General features: G+C 44.0%; 3 protein-coding genes and 1 long non-coding RNA gene across 11 annotated transcripts; 1 reads left to right on the plus strand and 3 right to left on the minus strand.

The window, feature by feature from the left end:
- Window positions 1–6: 6 nt before the first annotated feature.
- On the minus strand, window positions 7–2,649 carry LOC109510458 (CD59 molecule (CD59 blood group)). Of its 4 annotated transcripts, XM_019860792.1 has the most exons (6): window positions 2,511–2,640; window positions 2,211–2,289; window positions 1,653–1,690; window positions 791–854; window positions 275–348; window positions 7–202 (listed from the first exon to the last, which is right to left on the minus strand). In XM_019860792.1, the coding sequence occupies exons 2-6, from the start codon at window positions 2,263–2,265 to the stop codon at window positions 80–82; spliced, it is 354 nt and encodes a 117-aa protein (XP_019716351.1). In that variant the 5' UTR covers window positions 2,266–2,289; window positions 2,511–2,640; the 3' UTR covers window positions 7–79. The 4 variants fall into 4 exon arrangements, with proteins under 4 accessions (XP_019716351.1, XP_019716354.1, XP_019716352.1 ...); XM_019860795.1 differs by lacking the exon at window positions 791–854 and having other exon boundaries at window positions 1,589–1,690; window positions 2,511–2,649; XM_019860793.1 differs by lacking the exons at window positions 2,211–2,289; window positions 2,511–2,640 and adding an exon at window positions 1,802–1,984.
- On the minus strand, window positions 967–1,399 carry LOC109510466 (uncharacterized). Its single transcript, XR_002167119.1, has 2 exons — window positions 1,370–1,399; window positions 967–1,258 (listed from the first exon to the last, which is right to left on the minus strand). It is a non-coding gene; the product is annotated as an uncharacterized LOC109510466 (long non-coding RNA).
- A 1,901-nt stretch (window positions 2,650–4,550) lies between the features above and the next one.
- Window positions 4,551–14,124, plus strand: LOC109510410 (dystrotelin-like). Of its 3 annotated transcripts, XM_019860714.1 has the most exons (17): window positions 4,551–4,630; window positions 4,895–4,926; window positions 6,311–6,397; window positions 6,523–6,727; window positions 6,929–7,014; window positions 7,094–7,173; window positions 7,243–7,314; window positions 7,479–7,642; window positions 8,519–8,630; window positions 8,730–8,863; window positions 9,110–9,251; window positions 10,066–10,118; window positions 10,212–10,353; window positions 10,693–10,957; window positions 11,163–11,336; window positions 13,460–13,565; window positions 13,870–14,124. In XM_019860714.1, the coding sequence occupies exons 2-16, from the start codon at window positions 4,908–4,910 to the stop codon at window positions 13,549–13,551; spliced, it is 1,827 nt and encodes a 608-aa protein (XP_019716273.1). In that variant the 5' UTR covers window positions 4,551–4,630; window positions 4,895–4,907; the 3' UTR covers window positions 13,552–13,565; window positions 13,870–14,124. The 3 variants fall into 3 exon arrangements, with proteins under 3 accessions (XP_019716273.1, XP_019716275.1, XP_019716274.1); XM_019860715.1 differs by lacking the exons at window positions 4,551–4,630; window positions 4,895–4,926 and adding an exon at window positions 5,417–5,443; XM_019860716.1 differs by lacking the exons at window positions 13,460–13,565; window positions 13,870–14,124 and having other exon boundaries at window positions 11,213–11,331.
- Window positions 14,037–21,655, minus strand: zdbf2 (zinc finger, DBF-type containing 2). 3 transcript variants are annotated; one of them, XM_019860706.1, is made up of 8 exons: window positions 21,564–21,655; window positions 20,233–20,320; window positions 19,670–19,833; window positions 18,547–19,063; window positions 16,826–16,948; window positions 16,196–16,494; window positions 15,569–15,707; window positions 14,037–14,909 (listed from the first exon to the last, which is right to left on the minus strand). In XM_019860706.1, exons 2-8 carry the CDS (start codon window positions 20,317–20,319, stop codon window positions 14,109–14,111), a joined length of 2,130 nt encoding a protein of 709 aa, XP_019716265.1. In that variant the 5' UTR covers window position 20,320; window positions 21,564–21,655; the 3' UTR covers window positions 14,037–14,108. The 3 variants fall into 3 exon arrangements, with proteins under 3 accessions (XP_019716265.1, XP_019716264.1, XP_019716263.1); XM_019860705.1 differs by lacking the exon at window positions 21,564–21,655 and adding an exon at window positions 21,386–21,546 and having other exon boundaries at window positions 18,547–19,015; XM_019860704.1 differs by lacking the exon at window positions 21,564–21,655 and adding an exon at window positions 21,386–21,545.
- Window positions 21,656–21,933: the final 278 nt, after the last annotated feature.

Below are 21,933 nucleotides of genomic sequence, written 5' to 3' on the forward strand. Positions count from 1 at the left end.
CCTGTCCAACCAATAATCAGCTCCACCTGGACATTGACGGCGTGGCAGGAAGCAGGGATCGGTCGTCAAACCGGCGGCGTTAGTGGGTCACCCACCATGTGGCGACCACAGACGCCAGCGCACCAATCAGTGAGCTTGCTGCGGCAGAATGGGCGGAGTTACACAGATCCGAGTTGCAGCACTTGAATGTAAAACTGGACACCTATCAAGCAAAAGATGGGGATCAATACTTTCAGAACGCCGTACATCTTCAGCGAATGACTCGTTCTCTTACCTGTGGGAACATCTGTCCCAGTCGGCCGTACTCGCAGTCTGAATACTTGAGGCACTGGCGATAGGTCATCCCTCCTGGAACACGGGCACAAAGGAGCCACTTCAACCTCTCGTTGTCATACATCACTGAACACAGTCTGAATCTGCTCAGGGGTGACTTTTTTTTTTTTTTGTTTTTTGTTTTTTACCGACAAGTTATCGACCAATTTGTTGAGTTCCGTGGTTCCCAACCTTTACTGATGCGAGGTTTGCACCACCAAACAAAAAGATCACAAAATGCATCTACAGGGGTGCCTTGTGACTTAACGTCACACTGTTAAAAAAAAAAAACGTATTCGTGGGGGCTTTAAACATTAATTTCAGTTGGAACAACTTTAAAATATTGAGGACTGACACTTATGGCAGCAATGTTAGTTAGCATAACAAAGCAAGCAAGTTGTCTGCTCCAAAAGAATTTTCTGAGTTGCTATTATTGACATCTTTTCGAAGTTGGGGCGTCATCATTTTCGAGCGGCACCTCTCTCTGTGAGCGTCAGACAGGCGTCATCATAGCTGCAGTCGCGTTGTTTGGAGCAGCTGGCCTTGGTTGGTCCAACCTTTACTGATGCGAGGTTCGCACCACCAAACAAAAAGATCACAAAATGCATCTACACGGGTGCCTTGTGACATAACGTCACACTGTTAAAAAAAAAAAAAAAAAAGTATTCTTGGAGGCTTTAAACATTAATTTCAGTTGGAACAACTTTAAAATATTGATGACTGACAATAATGGCAGCAATGTTAGCACAACAAAGCAAGCAAGTTGTCTGCTCCAAAAGAATTTTCTGAGTTGCTACGATTGACATCTTTTCGAAGTTGGGGCGTCATCATTTTCGAACGGCACCTCTCTCTGTGAGCGTCAGACAGGCGTCATCATAGCTGCAGTCGCGTTGTTTGGAGCAGCTGGCCGTGTAATCTTTACAACTGTAACAGCGAATTGCTGAGCCTGAAAGAAATTCATCACACGTTTCGCATCGCTTCTTCAAGCGGGTTTCACAGCGTAACAATTAATGCTTAGATTAATAAGAAGAGAAAACTCTTAAAGAGTGGAACATACCAAGTCCGAGCAGAGTGAAGCAGGAAAAAAAAAAAAAGTATTCTTGGAGGCTTTAAACATTAATTTCAGTTGGAACAACTTTAAAATATTGATGACTGACAATAATGGCAGCAATGTTAGCACAACAAAGCAAGCAAGTTGTCTGCTCCAAAAGAATTTTCTGAGTTGCTATTATTGACATCTTTTCGAAGTTGGGGCGTCATCATTTTCGAGCGGCACCTCTCTCTGTGAGCGTCAGACAGGCGTCATCATAGCTGCAGTCGCGTTGTTTGGAGCAGCTGGCCGTGTAATCTTTACAACTGTAACAGCGAATTGCTGAGCCTGAAAGAAATTCATCACACATTTCGCATCGCTTCTTCAAGCGGGTTTCACAAAAAGAAACAGCGTAACAAGATTAATAAGAAGAGAAAACTCTTAAAAAGTGGAACATACCAAGTCCGAGCAGAGTGAAGCAGGTCAGGACAAAGATGCCAACAGAGAACTTCATGTTCACCTCAGCACAGCACAAATTCTGAAATGACAAATGTACTACTTTGAACTGCGTGCACTGAGTACAAACTGTATAACAGCAACATTGACTTGATGCAGGCCACTTATTGTATTTACTACCACGTGTATTTTCTATATATTGTATTTGTGTATGTTAATGTGTGTCAAATGTGTGGTTTTTTTTTTGTGTGTGTTTGTGTGTGTGCGTGCGTGCGTGTGTGTGCGCGTTAGTTCTTCATCGTGTGACCAGTGGAGGGCAGCATTATACTTCACGCAGCTCGTGCGTTCCTTATGAGGAGGACAGCGTAACAAGATTAATAAGAAGAGAAAACTCTTAAAAAGTGGAACATACCAAGTCCGAGCAGAGTGAAGCAGGTCAGGACAAAGATGCCAACAGAGAACTTCATGTTCACCTCAGCACAGCACAAATTCTGAAGTGACAAATGTACTACTTTGAACTGCATGTACTGTGTACAAACTTTATAACACCAACATTGACTTGATGCAGACCACTTATTGTATTTACTACCACGTGTATTTTCTATATATTGTATTTGTGTATGTTAATGTGTGTCAAATGTGTGGTTTTTTTTTTGTGTGTGTTTGTGTGTGTGCGTGCGTGCGTGTGTGCGTGTGTATGCAGAGTCCTCACCCAACTGCAGAACTTGAGTGATGCCAAGGCATTCGCTAACTGACCAAAAGTGTTCCTGGCTGAAAATTAGGCTGCGAGACCACACCCCCAAGGGAGGAGCCTGTAAGAGCAGGTTGGTGTGGCTGGAAGAGACAAACAGCAAGATATTCTTCGGTGATTGTTAAATACTTTGGTACTTTCAATTTGGAATGTTTTTTTTTTTTGTTTGTTTGTTTGAAATGTAGAGCTTTTTTTTTTTGTCACAGTGTTTGATTCATGAATGGACCAAAACATTTAAAAGGGAAGTTAACTAGCATTCTATGGAGCACCACTGTAAATTAGACTTGCCCACAAAAAAAAAAAATGAGGTCATCACAATTTTACATCAAATGCGGTGCTGCATCGTCTTTTCCAGTTTTCAGCAATTGTCTTCAAACATGTACAATATATTGAGAAACAAATTTGACAATTCATTTACAGCAAGGGTACCCAATCCACCTCCCACGATCGACCCGCTACCGCTACGTGCACGCATACACACACGCGTGCCATGATGAGCGACAGCTAGAACGGCCCATCACAATTTTACATCAACTGCGGTGCTGCATCGTCTTTTCCAGTTTTCAGGAATTGTCTTCAAACATGTACGATATATTGAGAAACAAATTTGACATTTACAGCAAGGGTGGACAACCCACCTCCCACGATCGACCCGCTACCGCTACGTGCACGCATACACACACGCGTGCCATGATGAGCGGCAGCTAGAACGGCCCTGAACAGGAACGAAACAGAAAAATAAAGTGGATATGAGAACTTGTGAGTTTGTAAAAAGGAATCAGTGCCTACCTTAGTCGAGACCTAACGCGGCGGCATCGGACACACTTTGGCAGCGTCTTCAGGGCAACAACGTCACTATCATAGCTGACGTATCGTTTTAAAATGTTTCTCCTGGCGCTCCAAATTCCCATTCTTTGCCAGTGTCATCAGTGAATTGTACATGAAACAAACTTTGAATGAGAATAATAAAAATTTTAAAAAAGATACAAAGCAACGGCTGTGATCGTAAGCTGCAATTGCAGACTGGTGACTGCTAACAACTTCTGGTGATGCTGGTCAGGTGCCGCCTTAGGTTAAAGGTGACCGGCTTTGTTATATTATTTTATTTTTTAAATGTTTTTGGGTTTTTTTTGTGTGTGTGAAAGCGAAACTGAAAGGATACTTAGGGTGCAGTGTGCATTAACACAAAAATATAGAATATTAAAAACATGCACACACCTCTTTTTTTTTCTTTCTTTTTTTTTTAATTTTTTTTATCCATTTCCCCCAAGACCCTCGCGATCCCTTTTTTTTCTTTCTTTTTTTTTTATCCATTTCCCCCAAGACCCTCGCGATCGACTTGGGACCAGTTCGTGGGCTACCAGTGTATCCCGATCGACTGGTTGGGCACCCCCTGACTTACAGGGTCTGTGCAGACAGAGAGAGAAAACAAGACAGAGAGGATGAGGAACGAGAGGACAATGTGCACAACAACAGCCGAAGCAACAAGAGGAACATTCTCATCATCACAGCGTCAGCAATGAAAACAGTCCACTCGCGGTACCAACATTGCCAGCGTCACCGGCGCCTATAACAAGCATGAAGGCGCAACGGAGCAGTCGCCAGCCAGCTACAGTTCATATGCGTTTTTTTTTTCTTTTTTCACACACCGATCATATGCCATTCGCTGGCATGCCACAGAGTGAGAGAACATGAAGCTGGAAACTGGATCAGAGTGGCACCACGCTGACCTCGTCACAAGCTCATTGATCGGAGAAGAAAAGTTGGCGTGTGTCATGGTGCCACAGGGACAAAGAAAGCATAGAAAAAGACAAACGGCCAGTGTGAGCCGGGACAACGCTCTGCAGCGCCAACACAAACAAAGATGCTACAGAGTGACACGGCTTGTTTGCTTCAGCTACAAACCTGACTTTGATCTCCCCACGCCCCGCCCCATTCCCCCCCATATGATGTCATCAGTCCTTCTGGCTGCCGATTGGTCCGCGGCCGACAGGTGAGCAGCAGCTGCGATGACAGAGGAAACCAGAATGGCATTAAAGATTGAACAGCTTCAGCTCGATTTGATGCTAAGAAGGTTGCGGGTGAGTTTCTGCTAAACAACAGCGTCTTACAAAGTCCAAAACAAATGAAGAAGTTATCAGAAACATTTAGTTTGCTGACTAGAAATACTTCTTTTTGAACATCGAGGTCATTGAATGTCATGATATATTGTTTCCTTTATATGTTGATGGGTTAATATTTCAGAACACAGCCCTAAGATGTTACAATTTCATATGATCCTTACTGTAAATGTCGCTTTTCTGAAGAACAGAAGCATTTTTGTGACACTGTTATTTCATTTTTAGACAAACCCCCTTCATGGATGTCACCAGTCTCAGTAAGTTCTTTAATTTATGTTTTTCTGGTTTCCCCAATCCCGTTTTATTCACAGAGGAGTAGTAGTGCCTCAGTGGTGTCTTGAGATACGATTTCAATTCATTCCACGACAACACCAAACAATCCAAGCTCAAGTCATCTTTCTCCGCTGGCATGAATGGAAGACTCAACAATCCATTTCAGCCTCCCACAAACCAACACACATATTTTTTGCTAAAGTGTTTTTTTAATTAGAAAAATAACGCAACCATGCTGATAAAGAAAAAATGAAGACGTTATCAGAAACATTTAGTTTGCTGGCTAGAAATACCTCTTTTTGAACATCGAGGTCATTGAATGTCATGTTGTATTGTTTCCTTTACATGTTGATGGGTTAATATTTCAGAACACAGCCCGAAGATGTTAAAATTTCATATGATCCTTACTGTCAATGTCGCTTTCCTGATGAACAGAAGCATTTTTGTGACACTGTTATTTCATTTTTAGACAAACCCCCTTCATGGATGTCACCAGTCTCAGTAAGTTCTTTAATTTATGTTTTTCTGGTTTCCCCAATCCCGTTTTATTCACAGAGGAGTAGTAGTGCCTCAGTGGTGTCTTGAGATACGATTTCAATTCATTCCACGACAACACCAAACAATCCAAGCTCAAGTCATCTTTCTCCGCTGGCATGAATGGAAGACTCAACAATCCATTTCAGCCTCCCACAAACCAACACACATATTTTTTGCTAAAGTGTTTTTTTAATTAGAAAAATAACGCAACCATGCTGATAAAAGTACCGGTAGTTGTCTTCTGGGAGGATAAATAAAATATGCATACGAGTATCGTTATATCGTCTGCTGATGTGTTGCTGCGTCATTCGTGTTCAAACAGGCGTTGCTTCAAGGGCGATAAGAGTGTGACACGATGCCATTTGGGAGCCCGTCTGGGGCGTTTTCGCAGTATTTGTTAGCATTACGCCAAGTAGACGTATGTAAGGAAAATCTAAGCTGTTGATTTAAATACGCATACAACTGGAAGTGGCCAGAAACATCTTGAAGCCTCTTTTTGAAGAATTGCTCACTCTGTGCCCGACTGCGGTGCGGTTTGTTGTGGAGTTGAGTTGACGGCTTGGCTCTTGAAAAACTCATAAGTCGCTCGTATCACAAGGCACTGCTGTGAAGTCGAGGCTAAAATTAGCTAGGTTGTTTAGCGCAAGTAACGGGAGAGTCTTCATCATCTCTTCCTTTCTCAATCAAATAATCGACAAGGCCTTTTTATTTTTCAGGGTACTGTAAGATGTTTTTGAAATGAAAGTTTTGGGATCAAAGTTTGTCGTCTATTTTTATGGTTCAAACGGGCAGTTGAACTCTTTCCACGACGCACTGTTTGTTTGTTTCAAGTTTCCGGGCTGGAGGACTTCGATAAAATCCGTCCGCCTGCCTACAGAGTCGCACTGAAGCTTGAAAGTCTACAGAACATCTGTCGCAGTGGGTTGAATCCGGGCCTTTTCCTGCTTTGTGTTTTACATTTCATGCCTTGCTCTTTGGCGGTTGCTTTTGAACTTCCAAGTCCCTCGTTCCTTTGAGGAATTCATTCGTCATTGTGCTTCCAGTGGATGTCGTGTCGGCTCGCCACATCGAGGCCGCCTTCGACTTGGGGGGCAGAGCCAAGCGGGGGCGAGATTCTATCTTGAGCAAGGAGCAAGTAACCCAGCGCCTGAACGGGATGTTCCGGAGTGCGTCGCCGGAATTTGCAGATCGTTCCACTGCGGAGCCGACGGAAAAATTATGCAGTCTTATATTCAGGATGTTTGACAGGTGAAATCTCATTGAGAGATGGATGACAGGTGTCCTCGTCATTAAAAAAAACAAAAAAAGTTTCCCTTTTGCTGCCTATTGCTCATATACGATGCAATTCTTGCAAAAAAAATCAGCGTGCCTATTTTTGGGACACCCGGGATACATTGTTGGATTGTGCACGTGGTTTCCAATTGGGTGTGTACTGTACGCGTGTTTCAGGAATCAGTTGGGTCAAGTAAGGGCGATTTCTCTCCATCTTGCTCTCATCTGTTTATCGGCGGAAACTCTCCTGCGGAAATACGGAGGTGAAAAATATGCTCCTTTGAAAATATTGACGTTGTTTTTGAGCAAATGAGTTTGCTAACACGGATGACTGTGCCTCAGCACTGGCGTGCGCAGCGGCAAGCGCTTCCGGATCCATCAATAGGTCGTCTCTTAGATCTGTGTTGGAGGATGTCGACCAGGTAACACAAACTAACTACATTTCCCATCGTGCCTTTGTCATCTGACTCCCCGAACGGATGCACGTTTAGGTTCCTGCACTCATCCAAGAGGAAGGGGTGTTTGGTGCTGTTGAAGAGGCGGTCGAGTCGTGCTTTCACGGAGTGAGACAACATTTTTTGGAGCAGTTATCTATTTGGAGAGAGTTTCCGTTAACATTGTCACAGACTTTTAGGTAGTTGATTTACCTTGCATGGTTCAAGAACAAGAAAACCAAATTAGATTTAGTCAGAAACCTTTAAAAAAAAAAAAGTTCAAATGTTCACAGGTGCTGACCTCCACCATAGGCAGGGGACATGTGTCATCGTGGCTGCAGAGTGAGCCTCGTTTGTTGCAATGGCTACCTGTACTGTATCGTCAGTTCATAAGTCAGAAGGTCGTTCACGCCGTCCGCTGTCATATCTGCAAAATATTTCCCATCAATGGACTCAGGTGGGTACCATCTATTTGTGAATTCAACTTTTTGGAACCGATCCGATCCTATTTGTACCGTATTTTCCGCACAATTAGGCGCACCGAAAGGTCTTCCATCTTCTTAAAAGCTCCCAGTGCGCCTTGTGTATGGTCATTACGGTGATATACAGAATTTATTTTGTGATTTCCTCGTTTGTGAATACAGTACTCAACAAAGGAATTAATAACAAACACTTCTGAGACAGTCCAGTCTCCTACATTTGAATGACATCTGATCGTTCTGTTGGAGCTACGCTCAAGCAAATGCCAAAATTAATTCTGTAGAGGGGCTATAGAATTTATTTTGTGATTTCCTCGCTTGATTTTCTGTTTTGATGCATCATTTTCAATTTTCGTAGTTTCTTTGAAAGAATCATTAATTTACGTTTTTCAGAGGCGGTCATGAACGCCTCTCGAGTTGAATGGAAGGAGCGTAGCTCCATCTAGTGGATGCATTGTAGATTGCGCCTTATAATCCAGTGCGTCCAATGTATGAAAAAAATTACAAAATAGGCCATTCATGTGCGCCTCATAATCCAGTGTGCTTTTTAGTGCGGAAAATACGGTATGTCAGGGAGGAGCTAGCTTCGGTTGTTGGTTGAAATTAAGAGTCTTGTGCATGTTACGTAGTCGTACACGTTGCGCTCCAGGTGCATTATTTTCCCAGGTAAAATCAGATATCGATGCGCTCATAATTTGTGGTATTTTTAAACTTTAAAACATTGCTGTAGGCAAAGCCAAACATTTGGGCGCAGGTTGTTCCACCATGTCATTCTTCCTCCAATCATTGTGTTATAGCAGCTCATCATGATTTGAGGACTCTCTCTGTGTGCGTGTGTGTGTGTGTGTGTTCAGGTATCGCTGTGTGAAGTGTGTGAAAGTCCACGTGTGTCAGAGTTGCTTCCTGTCAGAGCGACACACACGGAAACACAAGAGCCACCACCCAGTGATTGAGTTCTGCACACAGGTAAGGAACAACAAGTTGAGAGGCGGCGGTGATGATGAAGTGTACGGAGGAATTAGTGAAAGAAGTTGGTTGACTAAAACAAACCCGTCTCCACCTCAGCCCACCTGGCGAGAGTCTTTCTCTTCAATTGTGCACCGTGCTCGTCACTTCCTGTTACCACGGCGATATACTCAAAGGGGAGCTGACGGGGCGAAAAGTCTAACGAGTGAAGAGGCAAAAGACAGCCATGAGATGTGAGACAGCTTTCACGACGAACCATCCCTCCATTTTTGATACCGATTGACCTGATCACTGTCACGGGTTAGCTGGAGTCGATCCCAGCTGATTAGGGGCAGGTTACACCCTGAACTGATGGAGGGCAATCCTCGATAACCCTTCACATCGATGTGGATAATTTGGCGTATAGAAAATGGATGGATGAAAAGTACAAAATATAAAATGTATAAAATGTTCTAATCTAAGAAGAATTTGTTTCCCAGGGCTCCACCTCTTCGTTTGGCTGCCGCTCCCGAAGAATGCGGGAGCACCGCTTCTGCTGTTGGGGTTTCCCATGATTACTCAATAAAGCCTCGTTCCTCTTCAACGAAAGCCCAACAGACTGATGAGATGCTGCCAGAACAGGTAACCTCGGATGACCTCCCGCTCAAAGGTCTGTCAACAATCTTGAGCCAGGGTCCCCAACCGGGGTCTTCGAGGGCCGCTATCCTGCATGTTTTGGATGTTTCCCTCCGGCAGCACACCTGATTCAAATGATCCAAACCGAAAACCTGCACGGTCGGGGCCCTCGAGGTCTTGGTGACCCCTGCTATGGGCCTTTTCGCCACGATGTCACAAATTCTTCTGGGTACAGCTCAGACGGCGTCCCCAGTAAACAAAGCGCTCTTTTGTCATTTGACCTGCCGAGCAATTGAGAAAACACGCTCAGTGGCTTGAATGAGGATTTTTCGATTTCTTCTCTACTATTGTGGTTTAAATGCCAGGCGAAAGGCGGAGGTTAGGTATTGTCCGGTAAATTGCTTCGAAGCAAAATGGAACACGTGCCGCAGTTTACATTCCAACGGTTAGCAGTAAGTTCATTCAAAAATGTGGTAGGAACGCAGACGTGATTAACAAGTTCACTGAGGGACAAGTACATTGTATCGTCTGCTGCTCAGATGAAAGCCACAGACTTTTTTTTTTTTTTGATGTTGTCATGGATAGCTAACCATTATGTTTTGCCAAATTACTAAGACAAACCAACCAAACATTGCAAAACTAACCATAAGAACATTTCGTTCATAAATGATAGATGAAGACGCGGCTACTAAGTTTTGACATCCTCTCGATTCAATTGTTTACAACTTCTACTGGATTTTTCTTGAATCCACACAGTCATGCAGGTTGTGTGTGTGTGTGTGTGTGTGTGTGTGTGTGTGTGTGTGTGTTATGTTCTAAGTTGGAGGTATCCACTCTGCTGACTGAAGTCAGGGACCTGCACAGAGACAAACGGTAAGGGAAAAAAGAAAAAAAAATTCCAACATTAAGCAGTCATTCAGACGGCAGGATATGCACTCGTCATTACACGATGACACTTTGTTGAAGGCTACTAGAAGAGCAACTGCAGGTGTGGCGTCTGACTGTCCAATCAGAACAGGGTATACTGAAGGAACGCTGCACGGAGATGGAGGTCACCCTGGAAACAGTTCAAGAACACAACATCCGTCTGCAGGCGACACTCATTCAGGTGAACGCGTTGTCACTCAACAAGGAGCCCGAGGATTGGACGGTTCTTGTTTTAGTGCAACAAAAAAAAAAAACAGTCAGTATCTTGCACAAGTGTCAAACTCCGGTCCTCGAGGTTGGGTCATCATAGATGTCGATGCATAGACTCGCCAAGTCATGTCGCTTAAGTCTAAGTCAAGTCGAGTCTCATGAAAAGCAAGACAAACACGAGCCGAATCCCAAGTCTTAAAATTGCCAACTTAAATGTGACACAAGGCAAGTCACGTGTGTCCCGCTTGTGGTCATCAGCTTTCGCCCGTTTCAGTGTTCACTTGTACCCATGAATATTTCCACTCTTCAGACACTAAACAAGCTGGAACGACAACAACAACCTGCCAATGATGTGTCACGAGACCAGAATGAGCTGGAGCACACGGAAAACACAGGGAAAGAAAACATGACACCCTCTTCAGACCTGGAGATGTGCGTGGTTGAAGATATCAATGAAGAATTCATCATGAAGACAAACGATGAGTGGGGTGAGAAAGACAAAAGTCCACCCACAACAATAAACCAGGACATTGCTTGGTTACACGACATCCACGATGAGGAGGCGAATTGTGCAGGTAACAATAATGATGGGAAAACGAAGGTTCATGAAGCACCTGTGATACTTTTTGACACCTCTAGATGGGGCTCTTGGTTTGAATATAAAGTTTAGTGCAATGGAAATGTATGAAAATTCCACTGCATCTTTAAACCAAGAGAGCCCTCTAGAGGAGTCAAAAACATACACAAGTGCTTCACGAAGCTTCACTTGTCCACCACTAGGTAGCAGCCATCGTTGTCAATCGATTGAACAAGAGGATGTCCTAATAAAGGTGGAGGTGGGTATGTCTGATGAACAGGATTCTGGAACTTGTAGTCCGGAAGAGTTGCTGCAGCAGACTGTGGACCGACTAATAAGTGCCCTCGGGACTGACAGGAGGAAGGATAAACAATCAGGTGAGACAGAAGTCTGTTTCTTGACTTTCATTTTTAAATAGCTGTATTGTATAAAGAATGTGAAAACGATAGCTGAGGAGAAGGACAAATATCTTAACTAAACTCAATGTCGGAAGACGACAAAGTTGCCTTGCAAAATCTTACTCGTGTAACGTCTAATATATATTAGCTGTACATCGGTATTTTCTGGTCTCAAATGTACATTCGAACTTTGAGATACGAGAGACATAGTGCATGAGTTTTTCAATATATGAGCTATCGTTCGACAGATTTTTTTTGTTAACCTTGACTGGCGAGGAAAAAAAAAATAGAAGCGCTGTATGGTGGCAGTGAACTGAACTCAATCACACCGTTTAGTTGATGAGAAACAATATTACAAATCATTTGTGGTAAACGTTATATTGGCTAGCTAATTTAAACAGATAATTGGAACTGACTTCAAAAGCAGGACAAAGTGGTCAACTTACCGGCCTTGCGTGGAGCCCCCCCCCCCCCCCCATTCCAATTTAAATGAAATTCTGGTCACCCGTTTCCATTCTCGACTCAGTTGATCAGAAGATCTATTTTACAGCCATGTGACACACGCAGATCGATGCAAACGTGACGTTTTTTTTTTTTTTTTTTTAAGAGTTCATTCATCCATTTACCACAGTAGTAGCGATTGTTTTAACGCTTTCATTCAAGCAACAGCTTGATATTTAAAAAAAAAAATGCTACAAGTAGCTTGAACAAGTTCTCCCGTCACGACAAGCTGTTTGATCGCCGGCATTTTCAGATGAGGCCATTACTGGAACAAAACCATTTACAAATGCATATTTCATCCACAACTGTGTAAAAAGAATCGGTATGCGTAACCTGAGGTACAAATGTGCAACACGAATCTACAATTGCGTGACTGAACTCACAAACGACCAGTGTGACATAAATCTGCATGTGTGTACATTGATTGGTATGTATAAGCAAATGGATGAACGTGTACATAAATCTGTAAGTGTGCGATCTGTAAACACTGGGCGTCTTGATCGGCTATATTCTTACGTGACTTTTGCTACAGTCCCGCCGTACGCAAGTCACGAATGATTGCAAATGCGCGTCTGGAGACTTGGCTCGGTAGCTACAAATTCAGACCACGAGGGGGCGCTCCTACCACTAATACTGTACTGTGTTCCCAATTTAGCTGCAAACAGGCTTCTCTGCATTCCAGAGCTAAATCGCCACGCTTGACTAGATTGCGCAAGTGCGGCTGCTCATGTCTGTGGAAAGGATCATGCAATAACTTTACTCTCAGGTTACTTGATTGACACCCCGAGTCACTGTGCTGAAAAACATGACGATCAAATAAAAATTCACTGTGTAAAAAACAAAAAAAAAAAGTTTTTTATTTTATGAAATATTGGAAAATTAATACAGTAGTTATTTTAGAAAAAGGTTGACATTGTTCAAATAATCATGATGAAATATTTAATTAAAATAACAATTACATATGACAGAATAGAACATGTTTAAAAATATTACGTTTATTTTACAATTGTATGGCCACATTATATATTTGCCTGTTATTTCCCAAAATATCACTTTTTTCAAAATATTTCATTTATTTAATTTTGACACGAATTTTGATCGCCCAGTCAACAAGATTGCAGCCAAATTGGGAATATTAATGGTACTAGCGTCCACTGGCGCTCTGAATGCGTCGCGACGGAGCCACACACAAGTCTTCAGATGTGCATTTGCAAATCGCCGCACGCCCTTGTCAATTGTGTACGCAGGACTGCGGCAAAATTCATGTCGCGACGGAGCCACACACAAGTCTCCAGATGTGCATTTGCAAATCGCCGCACGCCCTTGTTTGTCAATTGTGTACGCAGGACTGCGGCAAAATTCACATGTAGAGTACAGCTATCGTTCCAAATTTGTGAGTTCAGTCACGTGTTTGTAGATTCTTGTTACACAATTGTGACTCCGGTTGCGGATAGGGATACTTCTTCCATTTTATTGAGGCACCTGGGAGCTGTTTTTAAATTGTGAAGAAAAAAAAATGCACAATAAATTTGGTGTCACCCCCATGCATCACATGAAGTCACAAGATGTTTTTTGGTTTGTTTTTCATTTTCTTTGAACAGGCGATAAGAGGTTGGCGCTTATTGAGGCTGCAGACCATGTTGGAGACTCATTACTCTACCTGGTGGACACCTTGAGACAAATCCCCAGCTAAATGAAGAAAGAAACGTTTAAGCCACAGGGGTCAAACTCAAGGCCCGGGGCCAGATCTGGCCCGCCACATCATTTTAGGTGGCCCGCGAAAGCAAATCAAACATGTCAACTTCCATGATGCTTGCTAAAATCTCTACCAAAATGTAAAATTCTCATATGTAGTAAATAAGCGACATATTGTAAGCATTTTTTGTTACCAAACCCCTCATACAGTAACTTCAACAATAGTTGAATAAACCATTATTGACTTTTTAATAAGGTTTCAGTCATAATGGCCCTCCAGGGGAAACGGTTACTAAAACGAGTTTTGACACCCCTGGTTTAAGCCGTCAACAGTGTCAAAGGCAGTTTAGTCTCCAGGACCAATTTCAAGTCGACTCATCGAGCTACTTCTCTCTCTATCCGCCCCCCCCCTCTCATTTTAAAAATACTTTTTTTCTGTTCTGTTGAGTCATGAAAATGAGCGGCCAAAAAGACATGTTTTAAAAATTCCCTTTTTTTATTTATATTTTTTTTATTTTGAAATGGTCCCTAAGTGTTGGCGTTGTAACAACTGTGCTACTTTGGAGTCTTTACACAGCACCTCCTCCTCTGAGACCTTCCTCGCCCGAGGTTTGGCTCTGAAAGGGACAGGGATGCAGAGTCCTTTCGACGGAGTCCACATCTCCTGGGTGGTGGAGGTGTGGTCTGAACTCTCACCCTCCTCTTGGGGGGCCGTGGCTTTTCTTCGCTACCTATTCTTGGCTCCTCAGACCTACTTCGATGCACCAGAGGAGAGGTTTCGTGTTTATGAGTCCGTGCTGAATCTGTGCTGGGAGTGCTTGACGGCTTCTGATTTTTGACCCTGGGAGAATCCGAGCCACCCTCCCCGGACCACCTCTCTGTGTTCAGGTCCGGGCTCAGACTTCGAAACAGCTGACGTACACATGGCGGCAAAGGGTTGGAAGCGGCGGGGCTTTGACTCACCTTGAAACTTTTGGGCGGGTTCTTGATGATGCGATTGGTGCGGTGGTCATAAAAGCGCAGGGGAAATTGTTTGTATTTGACCTTCTGCCTGTGAAAGTCAGGTGGCCGTTGTCTTTTCCTGCTGCGTTTGGAGGTGGGGCTTGTGGCGGGTGTGTGGGCGGTGCCGGGAAAAGTAGGGGAGCAGAGAAGGTAGACCAGAGACGTGCTCGGCTGCAGCGGCGTGATGACGGGTGAGTATGAGGGCGGGAGGCGAGACCACTGTGCCTCAGGAGTCTTTTTCGCTCCCGCCTGATCGCCTGCATGGACGCGAGTGGGCGTGGCCTCTAGGGCTGGTTGGCAGACAGTCGGGACGACCAAACGGACAGTCTGAGTGGCATGACTCACTTTCACCACCTGGAGGGGGGGTGACAACAATTCAGTCATCAAAACTATCAGCGGCGTTGGGAAATAGTTCCAGTTCGAAACTTATTAGTATGACAATTAACGGGGATTTATGCGAAGGACCAGGAATAAACTCGAAAATAGCACTCTTGAATATCATACTTCATGAAAAAAAAAAAGGAATCACAAAATCAAATCTGACTAAAAAGCTTGAAACAGTTGGTGTCATACTTTCACCCTCAATTCAATGCATATCATGCTGCTTTTTGGTCTGTGTGCGCCTTGGCCACTTGGTGGCAATAAAAGACAGCCATGCAGATATATTGGACATGGAGACAATGTCAATTTTTCAGTGGCAGAAATAGTCATCATCAGAGGATAAAGAATATATGTCGGTGAGCCTTGTTCCATTGTCTGTCTACACGTGTTGCTGCATGCTTTGTGTTACAATACCACCACAGAGATGAAAACGAAACTAAGCTAGACGTTAGCTCATGCCTTAGCGCATTTAATATGATGATATTGACACCACCATTAAGGAGTGAATTCAGGACTTCAATCTGATCTGTTTTTGGTTTTTTTTGTACTTCTACCAAGTAGAAGTACAAACATACTCGCACTGAGTATATTTGCCAGCTCTAAATATTTGCCGATGTTTCTGTTGCGCTCACCTGACACCTGGAGGCCATTCTGAAGTCCCGCCTTCTTGGAACTTCTTCCTCATCATGGTCGAGCAAAGGTAGAAGACCCATGTCCGACTCCGCCGCTGTCTGATCGGGTCCGTTCACGTTTTTGCTTCTGGTGCCGCACCTTGTAGGTAAGAAACCATCAAAATGAGTGAGCCATTAAATATTTAAGGTGAAGGCATTCACGCTGAGGTAAAAACATTCATCTGTCCACATGAAGAGACAGAAAACAATTCACGCTCGCCCTTACGGACAATTTAGAGCAGGAGTGTCCAAACCTGGTCCTCGAGGGTTGCTCGCTGCCCTGCCTGTTTTAAATGTCCCGCCTCCAACACACCTGATTTTAAAAAATCTGCATCGTTATCAGGCTTCTTCAGAGCTGATGGTTTGAATCCGACGTGTTGGAGGAGGGAGATGTGTCAAACCTGCGTGAGAGCGGCCCCCGAGGACCAAAGCTGGACATGCCTGTTTTAGAGTCTTCAATTACCCGAAGATGCACGTTTTTGGAATACGGGAAGCAAAGTTAAATACGGTACGGTAAATGAACGCGTTTTAAATTGAGAAGTTTCATGTCGTGGAATTTTCAAAGGTGCGACTAAATATTTATATGACCTGGCGAGGGATTCACTGTCGAAGTAGCAGACAAAACGACCTTGTCTGAACTGTCGGACCAGGTCATCAACCTTCTTCTCATCTTCCTCTTCGATCTGGGACCAAGTCTTCCCTTTGAAGGACTCCGGCACTTCTCTCGGTTCCGTCCTGCATACCCCGTGTTGGACCGGTCGCCGTTTGCTGTGGAGGACCGATTCCAGCTGATGGGAGTACACCTGGTCTGTCAAATCCACCCGAACGTCAGTCAGATGGCTGAAATCCCTCAACGGCGTCTGTACCGGCGGGACACATGAATCCACCTGGAAACACATTCCTTATCTTCAAAAGAAGACTTTTTTTTTCCCCCACAATGTAAAAAGTGCTGCTAGGTGCCTTGATAAAAGGTTCATTACATTTGTCTGTTAGAATACACACGTGCGATGCGATGACGTCGATGAGACTAACGGTGATGTCCCAATTGGCCAACTTCAAAACAGCTCGCCAGCGGACAACACATCAAGACAGCGAACAAACACGATGATGGGAGGAAAGGATTCGCTATTTGTACGGGAGGTAAGCTGCTACGACAAGGCTTTAAAACATGTGAGGCGGGCTCGCACCCCTCCCCCGAGCTCTTCCTTCTGCGCTCACCTGTCCGGGGGAGTCCCAGTCACTCTGTGTTTGAAGCGAGCGAGGCAGACTGACGTGAAAGCTGTCTGTCTCCTCGAGCGGAAAGGAAGTCAAACTGTCGCCATGGCAACATGTTTGGATAACCTGGAGGCCGACACAAATCAAAAGCATTTGCATCAACAAAGAAATTTGGGGGAAGAGGAAAAGAAGAGTTGAATAAAGAGTGAATTTTTCAAAACATCACAGGATATGTCTTGTTTGGGAATTTACAATCTGTAGTTTATCTTTTAGCATGACCCTCATAAAAAATAAATAAAACACATTTTTACTTGAGTACCCTGATATTTTGATTTACAAGCGCTCCAACTTATGAGTAGTTCACAGAGTTACATGGCATTGCTTGGTTGATTTGATTTTTTTTGCTTTGTGCTGCATGCTAAAGTTCAAGGTATGATTGAGCTATGGATATGATATGTATGATTGAGGAAAAAAAAAAAAAAAGCAAGTAAGTAGGGCCGGACCGGTATGGATATTTTTAGGCTGATGCAGATTCCGATATCCTTCAGCATTTGTTTAACTTTACAACAGGGAATGAAATCGGTCACATTTTTGCCAATTTCTTTTTGACGGGAGGGTGGAAGCGTCTGAATGTATGATCTTGAACTGATGTTATAATGTCTTCATGTGTAATAATAATCATAAAATCTGCAAAAATTGGCACAGAAAAGGCAGATTTTATTTCCGATTTAACAAAGGGCAACTACTGCTGATTCATTTGTCACATACGGTCAATGTACTGTAATGGGCCTACTGATGAACCATCTATTTTAAGATAACCTTTATTTGTCCCACACTGGGGAAATTTGCAGTCTACAGCAGAAAAATTGGGGGGGGGGGGGTTGCATGGTTGTCTGCTTTTGACACAACAAAATGTTTATATCGATGTATGAATATGATTCCTTTTCATTAAATTACGCTCAACTGCGAATTTGATACACAATGAACCCAGAACGGTATATTATTGACCTTTTGTAAATTTTGGGGGCGGAACCTATCCTAAGTTATTAGTTATTTTTTAAAAAAGTCACTTATTATTGAGCTCAGCCCAGGGCCATGTCTATCACAAAAGTATTTCTTTGGTGCCATCTTGTGGCATTCAAATAAATGGCTTCATTTCATTGACTCAGGCCATAGCCCACCCATCCCCACACCCATTTTCTGAACTACTTTATCCTCACAAGGGTCGCGGGGGGTGCTGGAGCCTATCCCAGCCGTCTTTGGGCAGTAGGCGGGGGAGACCCTAAACCGGTTGCGAGCCCATCGCAGGGCACACAGACAGAGACGAACAACCATCCGTGCTCCCACTCACACCTCGGGACAATTTAGAGTGCTCAATCAGCCTGCCATGCATGTTTTTGGAATGTGAGGGAAAACTGGAGTACCCGGAGAAAACCCACGCAGGCCCGGGGGAGAACATGCAAACTCCACACAGGAAGGCCGGAGCCGGGATCGAACCCATGACCCCTGTACTGTGAGGTCAACGCGCTAACCACTGGCTCCCAGGCCATAGCCTTGTCTAATAATATATATATATTTTTAAAAAGGAATCGTAAGGACTCACTGTATTTCCAAATTCCCCATCTTAACCTCACAATTGCAATTTCTCGGAGACTTTCCGAAAAATGAAGAAACACTTTCCACCCTTTGCAACCCTACTGCCAAGAGAAAGCGTTTGGACCAACCTCCTCAATAGTTTGGTCCACGAGGTCACCGCGCAGCGTGCCAAAGGCCTCCTCTTTGAAAGCCGCCCACCGCTCCTTCCGCCAGCTGTGCCAAGGCTGCGGCACAGAGTGAGGCAAGGGGCACGCGTCTGCGTGTGGCGCCTCGGATGAAGGGACGGGCGTCGGGGGCTTGCTGGTTTTCCTCCTGTCAATCTTCCTGTGTGCCTTCCCGTGCGCAGGAAGAGGAGCCCGATGTTTAGGCACAGTTGTATGCCTTGAGTCGATGGTCCTTGCCTCCTCTTGCTCTTTTCCATGAGTCGAAGGCCTCTCCTGACCCGCCCCCTCCGATAGTCTCTTCTCCAATTGACAACAAGGACCACCGGCATCTTCTTCCTGATTCGTCGACACGTTGTTCGAGCTGGGCAGGCGCTCGCGCGTACCCAACGACAAGTCGTCGTCACCAGAGAAACAGACTTCATCGAGCTCCTCCCTTGGCATAAGCGGAGCGCAGATGGACGGGAGGTCCGCGTGAGACGGTCTAGTGACACAGACATACGGAACAATCCGTCACCTGAACAAGCTGAAAAACGAAATGTGCTTCGTCAATGGCGGTGAATCAACTACTCATAAAGATTTCAACTTTCTTTATCCTTTTTTGTTTCGGGTATCATTCTGACAGGTGGGGACACTCAGCTTAATGCTTTGCAGTTTTTGGGAGCTTTTTTCCCCCCTGCCTGTGGCTCGCCAACTGACAGTGAAACAGCGCTGCAAAATAGCCACTTGGCAAGATGTTTGTTTTTTTTGGTGCCCTTCTGCAGTTCAGCACCAGTTGAAGAAGCTTTATGACCATTAATTAGATTGTCCAATGTGGAATACAATTTGCACTCTTCTTGGAAAGTTCCTCTCAACAAGATCTGTTCTTAACCAACGATGCCCAACACCAATGAAAACACCCCCCCCACCCCCCGCCACCCCTACAGCAGGCATCCAGCAAATGTCTCTCCACAACTGCACATGAAGAAAAATTCGATCCAACAGATGCTCGGGAGAGTACGAAAGCTTTTACATGTACCAACTTCATAAAGTCTTAAAATAACCTGAAGAAGGAGATTTTTGGTTTCCCGCGTATTGTGGATTTTGTTACCTGGGGTCATTGTAGCAGTGTGGGTGGTGCAACAGGACATCCTGCAGGAATCGCTCCAGCAGAGTTCCTTTGGCTTGGCTGCTGTCAGCAAAGGAACAAGTGGAATCGGCGGAGCCCCTGGAGGACTCTCGGACACAATCCAGGTGTCTGAGACTGGCCAGGTGCTGAATTTCAGAATCAGAATTTTATAGGCATAATCATCCAAGCAGATTTAAAATGTTTCATGCAGAGTCCACAATATTAAAAAACAAACAAATTAATTAGAAACACGCTGTCAGACACATATCACTTCACACATTAAGACTCCGGAAGCAGAGAAGGCGGCTTAAAATCAGCATTCGAGCTATTGAACCTGTGCAGCCTTGGACAAATGACATTGAAGGGTTTGTTTACTCGTGGTCCAAATTGAAGCTATCGTCACCCGCAAGTAGGTGTGAGTTCGTGGTGATGAAGGTCCACAAACAAATAAACAAAACAGTACCCCCCCCCACCCCCGCTATAACCCTCAGTGTCTTTGAATTGCCCAGCGCAACACAGGCTACATGAAAAAGATCTCACATCACCTGATCGAGGTCGTTGTAGACGACTCTGCAGTAAGTGCAGTAACCTGGTCTGCATCTGGATGGTCCTGGCTGAGACTCCGCCCACATCCTGTGATGCAAGTTCAGTGTAGTTAGTTTGGCATCATTTGATACAATTTGCTCTTCTTTTCTTTACTCTGCAAGATATTTCCAATGTGACAGACAACATCTCACGGAGACAGAAAGACAAACTGTTAATTGTTGTCATACTAATTCTTAGGATTTTGATTTTTTTTTAACAGTTAAAAAAGTGGTTCAAAGCCTTTTCTGACCTTTCCATTTTGTCCCCAATTCGCCTTCTAGCAAGGATGATGTTTTGCTATTTTTTTTTGTGTATTGTCATCGAGTACAGTGGTACCTCAACTGACAAATTTAGTGGGTTTCGAGACCCCCGTTTGTCACCTGAGACGCTTGTAAATTAAGATAAATTCTCCCATTGAAATGCATATATACATATATGCACACCGCTGTATCTTGTTTTAAAAAAATGCAATCGCTGCATGACTGAAAATAAATACAACATAAAAATGACTTAAAATACACTTCAATGTAAAGAAATAACACACGAAACAAAGTGAAGTGAGGAGGGGAGGACAATAGCGCCTGTATTGAAAAAGTCTTCTTCCAAAATCGCAAAACAATTTTATTCAATTGTTCAGATTTTTTTTTTGTGTCTATTTTATAATTGTCACGTGTCAACACTGGTAGAAATCACTCGGTTTGGCGGTGTTTGTGTGCGTCTAAGCACAAGTTCTTAGATCAAAGGCAACAGGGATTGGATGAGCCCTAAATTGGGGTCCGCAAAATAATTTGTGTACTTTCGGCTACCCGCCGTCGTCAAATGACATGTAGCGGTTGCTTACAAAGAGGACGCTTTAACTTTTATCTGAAAACTATTCCGTCATAAACGTTCAGGTTGAGGTGTTCAAAACAATTCTGGTATTTAGGATGAAAATGATAAGCGCGTTTAATTTGCATGGGAATTTTCAAGTGTTGGGAGGTCTTGATAAAGCCCCGCTCCTCAGGGGTCACCGGACGGAAAAAGTTGGCAAAGCTCTGGACTACACGACGGCAGTTGGACAGCAGACGACAGCCCGACACTCAGTGAGGTACAACATATACCAAGTATCGCTACCGTCGCGTCTCTTTGGCAACTCTGAACTGGCTTCGGACCCGCGTTAGCCGGGGATAATCACGTGACGCAGTTACGTCCGTGTTGCGCCTTTTAAATCCATCGCTTGCCACAGCTGCGGTGTAATAAGCAAAGCTCATAAAAGGGCATGGCCCGTGACAGATAACAGCTTTTTATTTACCTGTTTTACTTTCGGACGGAAGGAAATCATCTTCCGCCGCGCGCTTTTGGCTTGCGTGTCAGTTTCCGCTCTGCTTCTTCTTCTGCGGATTGCCCCTCCATTGCGTTTGTGTTTGACGCCACCTTTAGGCCAAGCGCAGAAATATACCTCAACCACGAAACCTAAAATTGTCCTATTTGAGGTGATGTTATTTTAGAAATTCTATCTTGAAGCCATTCCACCATGAAAATTACAAATTTAAGTCTTTCATTTGGATCAGATTTTTTTTTAAATAAAATCCCACCATCACCTATTCCAATGTAATTTATATCCCAAAACTTGGGATGCATGCGGGTAGATCAAGTGTAAAGTCATGACCAAAAAAAAAAAA

The sequence above is a fragment of the Hippocampus comes genome, unplaced genomic scaffold, assembly GCF_001891065.2.
Source record: "Hippocampus comes isolate QL1 unplaced genomic scaffold, H_comes_QL1_v1.1 scaffold56, whole genome shotgun sequence".
NCBI classification, from domain to species: Eukaryota; Metazoa; Chordata; class Actinopteri; order Syngnathiformes; family Syngnathidae; genus Hippocampus; species Hippocampus comes.